This window comes from Macrobrachium rosenbergii, chromosome 5 (genome assembly GCF_040412425.1).
Source record: "Macrobrachium rosenbergii isolate ZJJX-2024 chromosome 5, ASM4041242v1, whole genome shotgun sequence".
Taxonomy (NCBI): domain Eukaryota; kingdom Metazoa; phylum Arthropoda; class Malacostraca; order Decapoda; family Palaemonidae; genus Macrobrachium; species Macrobrachium rosenbergii.
The window spans coordinates 36,130,517-36,150,554 of record NC_089745.1 but is presented as its reverse complement, the minus strand read 5'-3'; the positions used below and the strand labels follow the sequence as shown (position 1 = coordinate 36,150,554).

The following is a 20,038-nucleotide window of genomic DNA, read 5'->3' as shown; positions in this document are numbered from 1 at the left end:
CCTCCATAATCTAATATGTTTAGAAATGGTGGCGTTAGCCCTCCAGCTAAATCTAATATGTTTAGAAATGGTGGCGTTAAGGAATGAATTCTCTTCTTCTCAGCTAAATCCCTAGCCCTCCATAATCTAATATGTTTAGAAATGGTGGCTTTAAGGAATGAAATCTCTTCTTCTCATCTAAATCCCTAGCCCTCCAAGTTCCTCGTTGGACGAATCGGTAGAGTTCTCGGCTAGCACTCTGCTAGGCCTGAGTTCGAGTCTCCGGCCGGCCAATGAAGAATTAGAGGACTTTATTTCTGGTGATAGAAATTCATTTCTCAGTATAATGTGGTTCAGATTCCACAATAAGCTGTAGGTCCCGTTGCTAGGTAACCGATTGGCTCTTAGCCACGTAAAATATGTCTAATCCTTCGGGCCAGCCCTAGGAGAGCTGTTAATCAGCTCAGTGGTCTGGTTAAGCAAGGTATACTTAACTTTTTCTAGCTGTTTCTGTCATGATAGCCACTGGGAGGATGGCGGACGGGGCTTGGGGTGGGGGTGAGTTGGCAATTCCGGACAAGTAGGTAGAGTCGGAGTCAGGAAGGGCACCCGTCCGGAAAACATCTGCCACAACCAATTATGAAAAGATGTTAAGTGAATGAATAAGCGGCCTAATGCACAAGCAGAATAAAATGACTGAAAATAACAATTAAAATTGAATCCTCAGTCTTAAGTTTTTCATTTTATGCGTATAGCAATTTATTACCACATATTTGTCAAAACTCTGATTGCAATGTTGCCAGAAATGTCGCTGCACAATCAATTTGGTGACTTGCTTAGTTTTTCTCCCTCAACATCTGTAAGCGCCGGAATTCGAATATCAACTTTCCGGCTGAGTGAAACAGGCTACCCGGGTCTCAATTCCTCACTCTGTCAGACTTATGAATTGCAGTTTACTCTCTTTACTTATTCCTGTTTCAAGATGCCACAGTGTTGGTGGAAACAACAATATTGGAACCATAATTTGCGTTACAGAAAAGGAAGGTAGGCTTAGGGGGAAATTTTACTTCCACAATTGATTATAAATCGTTGCACTTACAGTTAAGCTCGTCGAAGCTTGTTTAACACATTCCATTGAACAGAGTCAGTACACTGATCAAGAATCTAATTATCTGAGGAAGTTGATTAAGAAAATAATGTAAAATAGATTTTATTAAAAGAGCTTGATTGTATACACATGGGAAATTCCCAGTCGATCAGTGCTTTATTAAAGTCTATATGATAACCCATATCCTCAGGTAGAAAAGGAATGGGAACAATATCTTGCATTGTTCAAGCAAAAATGCAGTTAAATGACAAACCAAATGACATTAAATCTGGTAAATCTTTCCCATCACCATCAGTAGGCTTATGTACCATTCCCTATTTGTTCCTGAAAGAATACACTTCTCATTGAAATTAAAGAAATTGACTTCTTTTTTTTTATAGTAACGCGGTCTGTGTTTGATGTAGCCATTTTACTGTCAGTAAATGAGCCAGCAAATTTACTTTAACCAGGAGAGTTTGCATTGTTTCTTTCCGATGCGTTTTGACTTCTGGCAGTGCTCTGTGGTGTAACACTCTTTGAAGAGGAAGTAGTCCTGTTTGAAACACTGGCAGCATTTTCTGCGTCAGAAATAGGCGTGGTAATTGTATCAGGGCTGGTTATGTTATTTGCGCCTGGGCTAGTAGCATTTCTTTCACCAGGGCTAGTAGTATTAATCACACCGAGGTGAGTTGCATTACTCATGCCTGAGTCAGCTGTGCTGTTTGTGTTTGGAGAAGCTGTATTACTTGCACCGGAACCATCCATATCTGTACCATTAATAGTAATGGTACTTGCTCCAGGACCAGTCACATTATTTATGCTAAGAATTGTCGCATTACTTATACCCAGAGTTATGTAACTTGAGCCAGGACGAGTCACATTACTTTCACCAAGAGTTGTTAAGTTACTTGAGCCAGGGCTAGTCACATTAATGGGGCCAGGTGTGGTCACATTAATTGGGCCAGGTGTAGTCACATTAATTGGGCCAGGTGTAGTCACATTAATTGGGCCAGGTATAGTCACACTAATTGGGGCAGGTATAGTCATATTAATTGGGGCAGGTATAGTCACATTAATTGGGGCAGTTATAGTCACATTAATTGGGGTAGGTCTAGTCACATTCATTGGGCCAGGGGTAGTCACATTACTGTTACCAGTAATTGTTATATTACTTAGGCTAGGACTAGTCACATTACTTTTACCAGGACTATTCATGATAATTGGGCTATTAGTTACGCTACTGGTGCCATGGCTAGTTACGTTACTTGTAATATTGACAGTCATGTTGCTTGAACCAACACCTGTTCCTGTTATGTCTGTAGATCCATTTGTGTTGCTTGAAGAAAATGAGCTGTTGAAGGCGGCATTTTGTGGAGGTACTTTACCTGCAAGGGTAATACAGATAATCATTATAAAAAATTGTTTAAGAGCTCGTAAAATTATTCTTTGCACAATATTTTGTTTAGATCTTTTATTTTTGTCTTTACTTCTGTAAACAATATATAGCATCCCTTGATATTGCTTTTCCCAAAATATTTTTTCTGAATGAATGACTGAGGCACATTTTAGGAAGAGGAACGATATAGACCTGTGTGAAAATAATGAAGTGATTTATGAATGAGGGTAACATAGTAAGATTTTAGGCGTAGACGTCCAGTAGATTATAAGATAACGAAAAAATTATTGAACAGAAAAGTTTTTCAGCAAAAAAGTTACAAAGCTTGCATTAGAAATTTGAAACTGTCAGATCTTGCACAGTATTTTACTTTGCTAAATTAGAGTACCGGGTACATTTCTTTGATTTTTAGACTGGAGATTTCATGGAATGATTTAATGTGTCCAAAATATGCAGCCCATAATAGCTCAGAGTACGCAAAATGGCTTGGGTATACTGTAGGATTGAGAGAAATTTCGGTGTACTGAACTTGTGAGAGGGTGCAAAAGAGAGAGCAGGTAGACATTGACTGCTAGTTTATTAAGGGAGCAGCCAGCTTATAAAGCGGCGTGCGGACGTCAGTACAAAGACATACAAGGACATGCAGGTGACCCGAGGTCAACGTTCTCTATGTGAAACCGGACAGGTACATACAGATAACGTGACGAGAAATAAAATTAACAGATTAGACATAAAAAATGCTCTGACACACATACAATACAAAAGGGCACAAATGAGTAAGTAATACAGTAAATGCATATTTACATAAATAAAACGTGGCTAGGTATTACGACCTAGGGTCAGGAGAAAAGGCACTGTAGAAAACGGGAGGTTCACTAAAGAAAACCCGTTGAGCGGGGACTTTACAAACTAACTCCAGTACATTACATGATCATGTGGAAACCACACAGTAACTTTAATAATCAAACAGTTGGCTGGTTGAATAAGATTTAGAAATCAAATAGATTACCTAAGATTATACATAATGTTAGTAAGATCTGTATTACAGTACTACATGGACATGAATCTTGTTTTGACAACGAAACTATACCTAGAAGATTTTGTCAATTTCATAATAAAGCTTTGTGAAGAGTATTGGGAGTAGGATGGTAGGATAGCATTGGAAATGAAACCATTAGGGGTATGGTGGAAGTTCCATAATAAGGTGAGATAATGATGAAGGGAAGATGGAGATTGATTATGACTACTAAAACTGGCGTCTCAACACCTAGGTTATTGACACCACGGAAAGGTGGCCTCGACATGTCTTTAGCACAACTCCTGGGTGAAACAGTACGTGGTAGTGTCAGCTAGGATCATATGGCCACCAGAAGAGTTGGAAGACTTAGACTTAGACTTGTATGAGATCTATAACAAGGGGGGCTGGAGGTGAGTGGAAATTTGTGGAAGATAAAGCACAGGAAAGACAGAAGTGGCGGAACTTCACAGAGATCCTTTGCGGAACTTGGCATACAGGTGAGGATAATGAATCGCTTTGTAGATAAGCTGTTGATATTGTAAATAAACATCCACCCCCTTCCCTACTGAAGTTCATAATGGATATTTCAGTGGAAAATTTGACGATCATCACTAATAGCGGAGTCAAAGACACTGAATAAAGTTCCAGTTTCACAGAGGAGAGATTGGAGTCATCACTCTAGGTGTGAGGATATGTTCAGCTATCTCTTAATGTTACAGCATCCATAACCTTTGAAATTAGTGTGGATTCTCTATCTTTGTCTCCGTCTCATTAAAAGCTAGAAAACCTTAATGTCCCAGGCCATTTCATACTGCTATACAATGAAAAAATCATCTCTAATAATTCAACTGTTGAATTTACTTACTGCATTCACCATCAGAAACTTTTTTGATAGAAGCATCATTACATGCAGCAACCTGCAGCTGGCAGTCATTACCGTAGGTGTGGCCATCACTACCACATACTGGAGAGTAAAGGGCAGGGCAAATCTTTGGACACTGGTTCTTCCCTGAAAATGTGTATAGTTTGTAAACGCTGCCTATTGTTATCGCAACTTCCGTTTAAGGGAAATTTTTCTCTTTGTCAAATAATTCAAGTGTGACAGAATGATCCAAGATAAAACTTCTGCAATTCTGCTTACCTGGTATACAGCAGCCACAATTAGAACCATCACAGCCATCGTAGATGAGTAACCCAGGACAAGAAGAGTTTGTAGTTCCAATGCTGCTGACACAGTACCCTCCTTCTTTCTGGCACAACTCGCTCATTCTGCAGGGCTTGATGCAGCAGGTGCAACTTCCACTCTGGCAACCCTTTTCGATCTTGCGGTCGTTTTCCTTGCAGTTAATCTTGCATTTTCCATTAGAACTTTTGCATTCGTCAGTCTCCAAGCCCGTGCAGTCTGTGAATGGAATGGAAGGTTGTAACTGGGGGCCATAAGGAGCGAATGGGTTCGATTCCTTCTCTTTGCTTTTATTGAGGTTCATTTTTCTGCTGATCTTCCCTGCCCAAGTAAATAAAATGTCCTGAATGCGTCCTCCTCCCCGACATCAAGTAGTATCTCTTGGTTATGCAGAGCACTATTTTACTCCAATTAAACTACTCTATAGAGAAGTTTTTACAAGCCGAATATTTCACAATAACAGATTCGAGACCGCATGACCACTGAAAAGAAGAGCTTATAATGAAACCTTATAAATGCTGCCAAGAAGTCTTTGAGAAAAAAAAAATTAAATTGACTGAAAAATCAAGACTAAGGATTATCACGTTTCGTTTTCAGTTTCATAATTTTAAAGTAAAATTCATTAGGTACTATCGCTAGTTTTAAACAGTGGGGCAATTACCTCTAATGAAAGCTTCAAAATATTCAGTCTCGCGTTACACATTCAGATCCGTAATTTCTGTAATAATGGAATATATATATCCAAACAGGTTTTAAAGGCCTGTCAGTTTTTTAAGAATAATCTTTTTTCCTTTGCATCAGCTTAATCTTAAAGAACAGAGAGGTAGAAAGATAATTAGCTTTTGGCCAGACCCATCAAATAGGGAAAATCCCAGTGAACTTGTTTCGGATGGTGAAAAGCTTTTTTGAAATAGCAACACCATAGCACTCGATTATCATACTGTTTATACAGTACATACAGTTAAGGAGACCAATGAAGCACTAAACTGAGGCGCCATGAAAGTTATAGTTGTCTTCTTCCCCTTTCATCAAGAGAAATGTCTTCTTAACTCACCAAAGTAACAGCATTTACAGTGTTTTCCAGCACATGCACTTGGTTTTAACGAAAGGGTGCATTCTTCATCTTTTATAACGCAAATACCATTCCTTTTGGTGCAGAATTCTCTTGCTGTGCAAGGAGGATCTGTTAAAAACATAGAATTCACAAGAAAGTAATAATGGGAATTAAAATCCACTGTAAAGTTCTGAAGACAGTGAATTTGAGAGTCAGTTCAGCTCATAATCAATCAGTCTAATTGCTTCAAAACTCAGCTTCACAAGAGAAATTTGGAAACGAAAAATGTAAATGAAAGGTATTGAAAACAATCGGATTGTTTTAATTGGTCTCTTAAGATTATCAAGATGTCTTGTCAAGTTTTCTGGCAGTAAATGAGCCCAACGAAACGCCTCAGGCTTAAGAAGATGGAGGGTGGTTAAGAGTCCAGTTGTAAACAGTGCAATAATTGTTTTTAGTCCTTTTTCCTTACATTTATGCAGGACATTTATTATGTTCTAGGTGCCAATAAGAATAAGGCAATGATTAAGGCAATGATTAACCCGTCAAACATGTCAACAATTATCAACGTAAGATTGAAGTGTTTGTCTGGAATCACTTGAAAAGAAAACACGATAATTTGAAGAGACAGTTTCCAAAATTTTCTTCGAAAGCTATAATTTCAAAGCATCCAGATTTCTAACGAGAGCTGAGCAGGCTCTGGAAAAGGCAGAATTCAGTGTGAATGTACCATTTGCCTGACTAACAAAATGAGGGAGGCTACTCATCCCTGCCAGAGAAAGGGCAGTGATAATTAATTGAGTTACGGCAGTAATATTCCTCTAAAAATTTCTTTTTCGCCTTGTTATTGTTACTTATATTCCTCTATGATTATGGGAAAAGAGGTAATGTTCTTAAATTTGTTTCCTGACTTGACTCGTGCATGCAGAAGTGAGGGAATGCTCACATGGAACGCAGCATCGACAGTCTTCTCCGTTCTTACAGCCTCCTTTCCTCAGTTTGCCGTCGCATTCTGCTTCCGTAGTGACACACTTCCCTTTGTCTGTAATGCAACTCGGACGTGGTTCACAAGGCACGTCCTCTGCAAGGAACAAGCAGGGAATATAATGATAAAATGACTTCAGTGAAGACTTCATTTAGTTCTCGTTTCCTTCATGGTGTAAGTATGCAGTTTAGCACGTTAACTGTGCATCCCACCACATCCAGACCAACTAAAGACCAGCTAAAGTGCAATAGGATTTATCTTCTTACTTGATGTACAGCATCTGCATCCCGCACCTCTACATCCTCCAGTCCAGACCCTCCCATCGCATTCTGCCTTATTCAGAACACAGCTTCCATTTTTCTCTCTGCAGGATCTCCAGGGTTTGCAGCTCTGCCTCACGCTTTGCTTGGCTGCCCCTTTTTGTTTATCTGGATGTGATAATGAACATTAGATTGAAGGGTCATTGATATTTGTTCACATGATTCTGCGTTCATATTTGTGCTATTGATTTATTTAAGATCTGGCCTTATTCTCAGACGCTGTACTTTGTGAATGACACTGCTCTGCACTTTAGTTCTGAAAATACGAGACTTTGACTCCCTATCATCTACAGCTTCTGTTGTTGGTAGCGTGGAAAAATATTTAAGTAGGCAAACATCTAATATGAATGAGCAAGAATTTCAAGTACCTTTGGAAATATGTCTATCATTTCCAAGATACAATCATTACTTTGGAATGTGGTCAGCAGCCACTTACAGTAATTCACATGGATACTCTAATATTTAAATAATAAACTGACACGAATCTGATAGGACAGTAGTAAGTATGAATATTAAAAACATACTCCACAAGCATAGTGGAATTATTCTTATTGACATGGTAGGAGCAAATTTGTTGCAAGACATGGTTTGCAATAGCCATAGTTTTTGGATCTTTTCAGTCACAGTTAAACCATGGCTACTGCAAACCATGTCTTGCAACAAATTTGCTCCTACCATGTCAATAAGAATAATTCCACCATGTTTGTGAAGTATGTCTTTAATATTCATGCTTATACTGTCCTATCAGATCCATATCAGTTTATTATTCATATATATATATACAGTATATATATATAAATATATAATTATATATATATATATATATATATATATATATATATATATATATATATATATATATATATATATATATATATATATATATATATATATATATATATATATATATATATATATATATATATATATATATATATATATATATATATATATATATATATATATATATATATATATATATATATATATATATATATATATATATATATATATATATATATATATATATATATATATATATATATATATATATATATATATATATATATATATATATATATATATATATATATATATATATATATATATATAATGATTTTCCCTGGTTTTCTGGATTTGTAGAACACTTTAACAGGTCAGCAATGGAAGTTTTACTCACTTGGCCTTGAAAATCTGACCTTACGGTCCAGGGAATCATAAAAAGAAAAGAAAAAGGGATGTTTCATATGCGACTAGGGCTCTACTTTATGATGGAATGTTACCTAAACACTGGGGTTAACTAAAGTAATTGTATTTACAATAAAAGGATCAAAAGAAATGGAAAAGTAAATAATATGGAGGCTTGCAAAGCCCAGAGGTCTTCCTCAGCCCAAGAAGAGTCCACGGCAAATGGGTCCCTCTGCAAGAGAGATTTAAGGATTACACGCCAGTAAGGGAAAATATAAAACATACAGATGGATTGAGACTGCACTGAGGGTGCCATGGTCTTGATGAATGAAGGAACACTTATCACTGGAACACTAACACTTGAAGTAGCACTGGATAAAATGGCACAATGGATACAGAGATATACTGGCACTCAATAAACACTTCTAAGGGCAAAATGTCGTGACTGAAAAGCCTTCACTTGTACTTTACCGTGGGGGGAGTGGGTCTCTGGCGAAGAATGATGATGGCCGATCGCACTTGTGGCACTCTACACTAGTTCACATAGGAAGTCTGTCCACTTGTTGATGAAGGAATTGGATCCTAGTGAGGAGGTTCAGGTGGTGACAGGGGTGGTGCCTCCTCTCAGCGTCGCTTAATGATCTCCCATGCGTGTCTGGCTAACTGCAAAGATCTTACTGTCCTGGCTCCTTTTAAGGCATATGCCGAGGGTAGGGGCCCCTATGTTGGGCCCGTATGGTGACCATGCCCAAGATGTGTCATCTTCCAGGTGTCTTGACCATCTGCTTGCATCCCCCCAGGGGTCCTGTGGAAAGACAATTCAGTGCGATCACTCTGCCTTGTAGAATGGTTGTTTTAAGCAGCTTAGTTCATTTAAGCTGCTTATGTAGCGGCACTCAACCTTTTATCCTTGCCCCTTTTGACCGTGCCATCCAAATGTCTGTCCCAGGTAAGGGGAAGGGACAGATCAGAATACTGATAAGTTTTATGTTTTGGTATCTGGGTCAACTTGGGTCGGCTATGCAGCAACAAACCCACTCTTAACATTCTAAAGGGTTTGCTTTTAACAACTTCTTGCAAATTATAATAGCTCCCCACGGAAGATAACATACGCACCTTCATTCGGGTGCGAATGTTGATAATCAAGAAGTCGTAAAAAATGCTTTAAGTTACGTTACTAGGATACTCCTTCCAACACAAACTGATATTACTTTACTTTAATGCTACGGCATATTAATCTCATTTGATTCTAAGAGCATGAATTATTTAAGATTATGAGGTCAAGGTAATTCAAGGCGGATGTCAAAATATTAATAATTAAATTACATATACATGTGTCCTTAATTCTAAATAAACAGAGGCATGCGGTTAGTTTGCCTTTAAGAGGCGGTGTAAATAATAACACAGCGTTTGTTTTTTTTAAATGACATCCCTTTACAAGACATTGTAATGACAATACACAACTCGCATTTGTAATCAAAGGGCAGTAATTGTCTCCAAGCTCAATGCTTAGCTAACAGTTCAAAGGATCGTCAGCTTGACAGTTGACAGTTTACACTGAGGATTTGACAGCTGTGTGAGCGAGTGAGGCAAAGAGAGTATTCACGAGTTTTAATTTGCTAAATTTAAATTACGCCAATTTTTATGCATTGACTTCCCGTTACTCGGGCGAAGCTATAAATGGTTACTCAATTAATGCATGAGTGGACAAACAAACGAATGAAAAGGGGATGTGGACAGGAATAGATTCCCCACAAAAATAAAACATATAAATAGAATGACACGAATGAGGGGCGTGACCGCTTACTGAAGGGCGGGACACATCTCTTGGATTGAGAAGGTGGCATTAAAAATCACAAGGGCAGGAGTCTATGACTCGTGATTCTTAATAAATAGAGGAAGAAAAATAAATAAATAAATAAAAGAGTAAATGATATAGGCAGAAGGGCCCATGATGGGAGAGTGAGGTATTTGTTTTGCGTACTTAAAAGCTATCGTCCTTAGCCTGTGGGCGACGGCCAGGACAATCTCTCAGCCCCAGGGCTGGAAAGGGAACCCAAATGGGAGCGACCCCTTTAGGAAGAGCTGGCATGCATGCCCTGTGCCAAAGTATGGGCGCAAGGGCGTGCCACTTCCCACTTTGTTACTCTTACTGCTTTACAACAAAATGATTTATGCATTTAGAGGGGAATGGTATCCCGTATTTTAATTGCCTCTTGTGGTGATAATTAAAGAAGAGCTTAAAGGGAAGATCAGCAGAGAAGGATAAGGGATAGAAGTTCCAGAGGAAAGGAAGAAGATAGTGGAGGGCCTTGACATCCTCTTCTGGATTAGAGGTGCCAAGACCTTTGATAGATGAAGGGGGGGCACAGGTGCCAGGAGAGCTCTAGAGCTCTGTGTAGACTACCTGGAATTTCCCATGCCAGTGGTAATTCCGTCGCGAACCTCTCCTACTTGGACAGCTGTCCTCGGCTGGGGAATCGGAGGGCCGGAGGCCGGAATGTGGCGTGGAGTGCCACCTGTGTCAGCTGCTGCGACAGCTGGCGCAGGGATCTTCTTTGTTAGTTCTACCATGATCCGTCGCAGCTCTTGGAGTTCATCAGCCAAGTGAGAGATGGCAGAATCCTAACTCGCGATTGTGTCTGCGACGGACTGAGGCAGAGAGGATGGTTGGGGGGTGTGTGAGAGGCTCGCAGGTATCAATGACCAGCTCAGGCACAGGTTGTGAGGCCGCACCTTTAGGTGAACTTCCTCTGTGGTCGGGAGGAACCGTCTCTCTTACTGATGCTGGTAGCGCGGCCAGGCTGGGAGAAGAGAGGGGGTCCTGAGTTGGATCCCTTGAATGGAGATCAAGGGCATGCTCTGGCGCTGGCACTAAGGCAGGGTCAGGCACTATCAGTGGGTTTGTGTGCTCATCGGTCAGGACAGATGGAGCTTGGCACTGCTCGGTGCATGCAAGGGGCACTGGCAGGGCTTTGGAATGTGATTTAGTATCTCCTGGAGGGAGATCTGATTGGGGCCCTGGCACTGGCACTGAGGCAGGGCCAGGCACTGGAATGGGATTGGGAATCGATCGAGGGGGCCACTGTACTTGGAAATTGGATTCGTCCCATAGGACTTGGAAATTCCGTCTTGTAGGGCGTGGAATTTGGATTTGTCCCGTACGACTTGGAAATTGGATTCATCCTGTGAGACTTGGAGATTCCGTCTTGTAGGACATGGAAATTGGATTTGTCCCATAGGACTTGGAAATTACGTCTCGTAGGACATGGAAATTGGATTAAAAAAAATTTTGCTGAGAGTGGACCGAGTATGGACAGAGTTACGGGGACAAACTGCTTGGGCAACGAATGAAGATTTGGGTAGGCATGCGGGGAGGCGGGAGGTGAAGGTCTTCTGACTCTAGGCTGATGTGGGTTATTTTTAGACACGTTGAATGAACCCTTTTCTTTACAAACACTGTCTGGGCTTTCCTGACTGCGGGGAAATTCCCGGGATGGGGGATAATGGTGAAATAACCTTGTAATTTTGCCGAGAAGCGGAGTTCAAATTTTGCTTTCCCAGCACTTGAACTTAGTTTTAGCTAACCTGAGAGAGAGAGTATTTCAGCAATGCAAACTGATTTCGTCTTGTGCCACGTGGGAGTTCATCTGTGCCTAAGTAATTCACGATTCCGAAATGTGAAGTGAAAAATTTTGCACAGAGGAATTTGTCGCGCTATTCCTCGAAAAGAAAATGGTTAGCACTCGTTTCCTAAATACCTATCATGAAAGGCATGCATTAATAAAATCTAACACGGTGGTTCTCTTCTCTCAGTTGTTACATGCGTCCCTATTTCCGTAATTTCCTAGGGTCAGTCACATTTGTAAAAATTTTCTATGCTAAGATAAACACATTACTTACGTGGAACTTTCTTGGTCTGTGCGCTTGGTATCAGATTTGGAATTGTCTCGCACCCAGCTTAGCTTTGCTAATCACTGATTGGGCGAGTTGCAAACAACAGAGCAACAATAGGGGGGGGAATTGCAACTGCAAAACGAGATCCTGGCAAGGTCGCCATTTTAATGATTTTCCCTGGTTTTCTGGATTTGTAAAGCACTTTAACAGGTCAGCAAGGAAGTTTTACTCACTTGGCCTTGAAAATCAGACTTTAAGGTCCAGGGAATCAGAAAAAGAAAAGAAAAAGGGATGTTTCATATGAGCTTAGGGCTCTACTTCATGAGGGAATGTTACGTAAACACTGGGGTTAACTAAAGTAATTGTATTTGCAATAAAAGGATCAAAAGAAATGGAAGAACAGATATGATGGAGGCTTGCAAAGCCTGGAGGTCTTCCTACTGGAGACTTGAATGGTCGCAAGGCACAGCCCAAGAAGAGTTCACGGCAAATGGGTCCCTCTGCAAGAGAATTTAAGGATTACATGCCAGTAAGGGAAAATATAAAACATACAGATGGATCGAGACTGCACTGAGGGTGCCAAGGTCTTGAGGAATGAAGGAACACTTAACACTGGAACACTAACACTTGAAATAACACTGGTAACACTTGAAATAGCAGTGGGTAAAATGGCACAATGGATACAGAGATATACTGGCACTCAATAAACACTTCTAAGGACAAAATGTCGTGACTGAAAAGCCTTCACTTGTACTTTACTGTGGGGGGAGCGGGTCTCTGGCAAAGAATAACGATGGGCGATCACTCTCATGGCACTCTACACTAGTTCACTTTGGGGGGCGGGGGGGTGGGGCGAGCTTTCAGCGTCTCGTAGCAATCTCCCGTGTGTGTCTGACTAACTGCAAAGATCTTCCTGTCCTGGCTCCTTTTGAGGCATCTGCCAAGGGTAGGGGTCCCCGATGTCGAGCCCGTATGGTGACCGTGCCCAAGATGTGTTATCTTCCAGGTGTCTTGACCATCTGCTTGCATCTCCCCAGGTGTCCTGTGGAAAGACAATTCAGCACGATCACGTTGCCTCATAGAATGGTTGTTTTAAGCAGCTTAGTTCATATAAGCTGCTTATGTAGCGGCACTCAACCTCTTATCCTTGCCCCTTTTGACCGTGCCATCCAAATGTCTGTCCCAGGTAAGGGGAAGGGAGATCAGAATACTGATAAGTTTTATGTGTTGGTATCTGGGTCAACTTGGGTTGGCTATGCAGCAACAAACCCACTCTTAATATTCTAAAGGGTTTGCTTTTAAGGACTTCTTGCAAATTATAATAATATGTACACATTATTTTTCTTGGCAACATTAACAATCACATGGAGTTCACTATGGGAGATACTAATTACACAAGAGATGGATAAACTGGTATTTTTCTTAGATGTGTTACTGAAATACAGTTATGTAACAAAAGGCGTCATTCGCTTTGGCTAAGAATGACATAGGTGGCAGTACTGTGGCGGTGCACACAGATGTAGATGACATGTTGCCTAACGGCCATCAGAACTTGCTCAGTTATAATCTGGGTGGAAAGCAACGTGATGTTAAGAGAGGAGCAGGGAGAAGGTGAAACCCTGAACACCGCCAGCTTGATGTATAGGACTTCTTTTTGAGCACCCTTGCCCATCAGAGCATCGTTGCCATTTAAAAGGCGTTAGCAAACTCGCATATCAAAAGAGCTCAATGGGTCCTGCTTAAGTTACCTACAGCTTTACCCTTGTATAAGTTCTTTTCACCTCCAAGGCGAGATGTGACCAAATTGTTGCTTGTGAACAATGTTACAATGCAAAGGAGGTTTAAGTGAATGGTTCATCTCTATTGATTAGTAGAGTAGAAGTTTACCTCTCTTTGTGTCCCTAAGATCAAATGTGATGATCTAAGGAACATTATATGCATAAAAAAGAACATAAAAAAATGATCTGTGCTTACCTGAAGTCAGATCAGAATTTTGATTTATGCATTATCCTCTCTCGTTTGGAAAGCAGGGACACCTCGTATTAGTTACCAGGTTCTCTTTAGAGGTCCAGATTCTGAACAGATTTGTGACATTCCATATGCACCGAATTTTGGGCATGAGGACTGATATCGGAAAATTTCATTAAGATTACTGAATGTAATATCAACACCATATAACTGACCTGATATAACTCCTTGCTCTTCATTACAGTCTTGATTGTCAGCAAATAACATTATTTAATTTTCATCTTAATGAACATTTTCTGATGTTGCTAGCTATTTAATTTCCGACTCTCTTCATTTTTGGTCACCCCTGCGGCTTCCATTCATTTACCTCATTTGAATATGAGTTGCCGCTTTCATTCATTTACCTCTTGTTGCATCTGTGGCCTCCAGTCATTTAAACCACTTGAATATTTCCGGCATGTTTCCATTCAGTTACCTTATTTTGGGGTGCACAAGTGGGTTTCATGCGCTGAAATCATCTAAACATTATCCGTGGCATCATATTGTCCAGCTCATTTTGGCTGCTACAGTGAGTTTCATTCTATAGCCTCATTGTGGATTGTACCTGCCGGTTCTTTTATGTGACCAATTTTTAATTTACCTTCAGCTTTCATTCCAATATATTATTTGTGGTGTAGCTTTGATTTTCAGTAATCTAGCTCATTATTTTGAACATTACATGCAACTTAATTTGCTTACCTCATTTAGCTGTACTTTTGTAATTCCCATTAGTATCTATTTGAACATTACATGTGGCATCTCATCGTTCATTTTATACTGTACTGGGCTGTACCTGTGGCTTCCATTTATTTAGCTTATTTGAACATACCTGCGACTTCCGTTCATGTTAGCCTCCCTTCTCTCTGCTCTTTGAACATCAAATACAGCTTCCATTCATTTATCTCATTTTGCTGTGTACTTATAGCTACCATTTATTCAGGTCAGTTGAACACGACCTGTGGTCTCCATTCATTTGGCCCATTTGAACATAACACGTATCTTATCGTTCATCTCACATTGTCTACACCTTTGGCTTGCATTCATTGAACTCTTTTTGGGCCGTACTTGTGGTTTTAGTTCGTTTAATCCATTTTGATATGATTTTTAGCCTCCATATATTCATATAATTTTGGGGTGCACCTGAGGTCTCCATCCCTCCCCCCCTTTTTGCAGTGCACTTGATGCCTCCATCTATGCAACTAGTTCGAACGCTAAATGATCCTTTCGTTCATTTACCTTATTTTATGGTGCACCTGTTGCATCTTGTCATTTTACCCACTTTCTACTTCATTTCTTGCTACGTTTTGCCGAGCACATTTGTCTTCTATTCATTTAACCAATTTGAACTTTACCTGCAGCTACCATCATTGCACTTCATGTTGCATTACACCTTGAGCTGGGATGCATTCATCAACCAGTTTGAACATAGCCAGCGGCTTCTATATATTTACTTAATTTTGTGATGGTGTACGTAGTGCCGTCATTCATTTACCCATTTTGAAAATCACCGGTATTTTTTCATTTATCTCATTCTGCTCTGCACTTGTGGCTTCATTCATTAACAAAATAGAATATTACACTTAAACTCCATCTTCCAATTATTAAGCTAAATTTAGGATGAACCATTGGCTTACATTTATTTAACCCAAACCCATTTGACCACAGCCTAGGGCTTTCATTCATTTAACCCACTTTAACACAGTATCTTTCCATTCACTTCATTTTGGGATACATCTCCGGCTCTCATTCATTTAACTAGTTGTACAAAAAAGGTACGCTATTAATTTAACCTAGTTCGGGGTCCTTTGGTATAGCCCATATGTTTACAGTACCTGGGGTTATTCTTGATTCGCCTTGCATCCGCAAAACTTGGAAAATGTCTTCCTCTTACCTTTTTTGGGACGCTTTTTCGGGCAGCACTTGCAAACGTTATCACAACACAGGCCAGGGAGAAAGGTTCTCTTGCACTGTTTTCTACAAGTTCCATTGGCTCTTCTGCAATCCTTTGTTGTCGAACACTTCCCACGTTTTTTCCCCTTCTTTGGACATTTGGACTTCTTATCTTTTCTGTTATTTTTCTTTTTCTTTTGTTTTGCTTTCTGTTTCTTCTTTTTGGCATTTTTACTGCCTTTCTTTCGACCCTTCTGTCCTCCGTCTTTGGAGGTCTTCCTTCCTTTGTTACCTTTTCTTGAAGGCCCTTTCTTTTTATGGCCCTTTCCCCCTGGATTTTTATTAGTTTTCTTTTCTCTCTTTCTTTTATTTTTCTTCTTCTTCCTTCTGTCGTTCCCTTTGCCTGTAGGCCACTTGTTTTTGCTGCTGCTTTTTCTTTTATTTTTTTGTTGTTTTCTTCTCTTATTTTTCATCTCCTCCTGTGCTCTATTAACTGTGCTTTGTGGCTTTCTCCTTTTACGACTGTTTTCCATTTCATGTTTATTCTTATGACTTTTTCCCGTCTTACCATCATCTTTCACTTTTCCTTCTTTGTTGTCTTGCATTTCTACTCTTCGTTGCTTTGCCGTCCTCGCATTTTTGTATTTCTCATCTTTCCCCCTCTTCATTAGACTGTGCTTCCATCCTGAAAAGAGGGCAAAATTATTTCTCTCCCTGTCTCCCTATCTTTATATGGGAATACTGAATGTCTGTTAAGTTTATTGAATAATTGTCTGTAAAATTCAGACATATAAAGGGCCCTAGAAGTAGCTTATGATAGAATCGAGAGAGAGGCAGTATGGAGGGTACTGAGGCTGTGTGGTGAAGGAGGCAAGGGTTTGAAAGTGGAATTGGATTAGGTATTAGGATGTATAGGCGGGCAAGTGACTGGTTTGGTGTTTTATGTCTCCAAGGCTACTTAATTTCTTTATGGATGGAGTGGTGTGAGAAGTGAGGGGGTGAAAATTGTCGGATAAGAAAGTGAATCAGGAATGAAATGTAGAAGGGCTAATGTTTGGAGATGATACAATACTAATTTGCGTAGTATATATGACAGTATTAAAAGAGTTAGAAGGGTGAGGAATGTGAAGGTTCATAAAGGAAACGGTAAAAATGTTGGGAATATAGGTGAAAGGATGAACTGGATAGCTTTGAGATGGTTTAGTCATGGGGAATAAACAGAGGATGATAGGTAAGAGAAAAAGTGTGTAATTGGGACGAGTTCAAGGGAAAGAGAGGAAAATCTATGAAGTGGATAGGTGAAGTGAAAGAGGTACTGAAAAGGAAGGGTCTTAACACCCAGGAAGTGAAAGAGCGTGTTGTCCAAGGTAAAGGCTAAAAGCACTGTTCAGTGTGTTTTGACAAGATACGCGTGGTTCATTCACAGTTTAGGAATTAAAGTATAAATGTGGCTGTCTTATCTTTCTTGGGCAAAGTGTTTTATGAAGTGATGACAAAAGGATTGATAGGAGAAGAACAGTGTGGATTTGGACATGGAAGAGTGTTTATGGATTAAGTGCTTGTATGAAACATTTAGGGCAAAGGAAAGGTGCTGGGGATAATTTATTGGGAATGATTAAATGTTTTTATGATGGAGAGGATCATATGTTAGAAAATGGCTATGGCAGAGTAACTTGTTTGGTGTTTAAGGTTACTTGAAGCAATGGTTTGTTGTGCCTCCAAGGCTTTTTATTTCATGGGTGGAGTGATGCGAGAAGCCAGAGAAAGGAAATTAGGTGTAGATGCCAAGTTGTGGGAGAAGAAAGTGGATTGTGGGTAAAGCGTAGAATAGCTGATGTTTGCAGAGGATAAAGTATTTATTTTGGATAGTGAGGAGAAGTGGCAGAAACCAGTGAAAGAGTTCAAACGTTTTTGAAAAAAGCGATCATTAAAAGTACTATAAACTAGAATTAATGTAAGGTGTAAAAGGAAACCAGGAAAAATGGGCAATGGATGTATGGTCAGTGGTAGGATGGAAGCAGTTGATTCATGTATCTTGGAGCGTATAAAGCAAATGTCAGTAAGCCGAAAGAAGTAAACCACAGAATAGCTGAAGCTCAGAAGGTAGCAAAGATTGTGCAAAGGATTAGGAAGAGATGATGGGGGAATCCAAGTTTAGAATGCACGGAAGGATTGTTGAGTAAACGCTCATTCGTAGCAATGCAATGTACACCAGTGTCGTGAATTGTAGTGGCCACATTGACCTCTTCATTTCTTTGTTTGTAAATGTTCTAGAATATACTTTCATTTGAAAGTACTAAAATTCGAAAATAATGATTGCTAGTAGAAGAAAAAGATGTAAGCTGTTGATATGGACTGCTTGCTGCAGCATAAATGACTTGCATGGAGATATGTATACGTGGTAAAAATGCTAACGTAGGTGAAAGGATGATTCAAAGTGTTTCGAGATGGTTCTGTCTTGTGCATACAATGGAGGACGATAATTGCCAAAAACTGTTCAGTTCAGAAGTACTGGGAGAAAAGAGGAGAGGATGGTCAAGAAACTCGGTATAGCTGGAGTGACAGAGGTATTTAAAAGAAGGGCCTTGATATCTTTGAAGTAGGAAAGTGCATGCAAAATAAAGGTGAATGACCTTCCGTTTATTGGTCATTGAGACACTGCTGCTACTTTAGTGTAGGCGGCATGATATTCTCTCTCTCTCTCTCTCTCTCTCTCTCTCTCTCTCTCTCTCTCTCTCTCTCTCTCTCTCTCTCTCTCATTACTTTTTGTTTTGGAAAGGGGGACCTGTCGATCATTATTTATTTATTTACTTATTTTATTTTTTAGGGTTTTAGTCAAGTTAAAGTGCCCTATTTGACCTGTACCATCTATTGTAAAATACGAATGATTTTCATATTTACCTATCATACAACAAACATGAGAGCTTCCACCCAACTGAGGACAATTTGCTTTCTTGATCATGTTGCACTTGGCAACCCGAGCCGGCACACACACCCCTCCATGATACGGACAGTCCCGGGTCGATTTTGAGAGGTCTGCGAGGCCGGGTGTCTGGAATTAAAGCATAGATGACATTAGATGGGAATCTGTAACAGTTATTCTTATTATTATGTGTAAATGAAGAAAAACATTCAAAACGAATGTAGGATGAAAGGATACATGGACTACGTCAATGAGTAGCAGATTACATATGAAACGATAAACAAATGCTTAAACATGAATACTCAGAACATAAATATTCAAAGGCCTGTGAGGTTGGCAGCTGACTAGCCTTACCCATCCTAGTACCTACGTCACAAGTATGAGAACATTATGCCTGACAAGGATAGAGCAGGCAAATATAAACATAGACGTGGACGACAACATTTGATCAAAGGAATGCATCCAAGATAAGTCTTAAACAGTCTGAAGGCCTAGGGGATTGGTAATTTACTAGTCTTACCCAGCCTAGTACCTACTTTACAAATATGAGAACAGTATGCCTGACAAGTATAGAGCAGGCAAATGTAAACATAGACGTGGACGATACCATTTGATCAAAGGAACTCCTCCAAGACAAGCTTTAAACAGTCTGGACAATCGACATGTCAAAAGGAGCAGTTTAATGGCATTTTCTTAAAGCAGGATATCACTGGAGGGTATGGATGGATGAGGTAGACTTGAAACAGGTAGCAGCTGCATCTTTAAGTCATTGAATTTGAGTAAATATTCAGAAGTATTAACAACAGTGGAGTTGAGACATGAAGGACAATTCGATATCTGGCGTTGACAGTAGAGGATAACTTGAAGATGAAGAACGAAGAGTCATGGAGGATTTGAAGCTCAGGCAGAATCATGGATAGAAGAGATAGACGAGCTAAAAAGCAGAACAGAACACATCGAACACCCTTTAGAAAGATGATGTACTAGATGTTGCATTGTCAGCAATGATATAGGGCAAATACTATGTATAAATAGAAGAAATGGGTTTAGGAGTGGAGCAAAGTCGTAGTCCTTATTATTTTGCCTGACAACACGTACGCCAGACGGTTGG

The 20,038-nt window shown here is 39.8% G+C and overlaps 2 protein-coding genes across 3 annotated transcripts in view; one reads left to right on the top strand and one right to left on the bottom strand.

Moving 5' to 3' along the window:
- Nemp (Nuclear envelope integral membrane protein) overlaps positions 1-20,038 on the top strand; it is a 215,263-nt gene that overhangs the window by 16,555 nt on the left and 178,670 nt on the right. The window lies entirely within an intron of this gene.
- Positions 1,180-19,190, bottom strand: LOC136839002 (uncharacterized). Its single transcript, XM_067104680.1, has 5 exons — positions 18,906-19,190; positions 16,006-16,689; positions 4,622-4,882; positions 4,346-4,489; positions 1,180-2,451 (listed from the first exon to the last, which is right to left on the bottom strand). Exons 1-5 carry the CDS (start codon positions 18,964-18,966, stop codon positions 1,529-1,531), a joined length of 2,073 nt encoding a protein of 690 aa, XP_066960781.1. The 5' UTR covers positions 18,967-19,190; the 3' UTR covers positions 1,180-1,528.

Excerpts from the sequence above, each read along its gene's own strand:
- LOC136839002 (XM_067104680.1), bottom strand. The coding sequence starts at position 18,966 with ATGATCAAGAAAGCAAATTGTCCTCAGTTGGGTGGAAGCTCTCATGTT. Across the intron at positions 4,883-16,005 it reads GAAAAAGCGTCCCAAAAAAG|ACTGCACGGGCTTGGAGACT; the intron begins GTAAGAGGAAGA and ends TTCCATTCACAG. Across the intron at positions 2,452-4,345 it reads AGTTTCTGATGGTGAATGCA|GTAAAGTACCTCCACAAAAT; the intron begins GTAAGTAAATTC and ends TTACCCTTGCAG.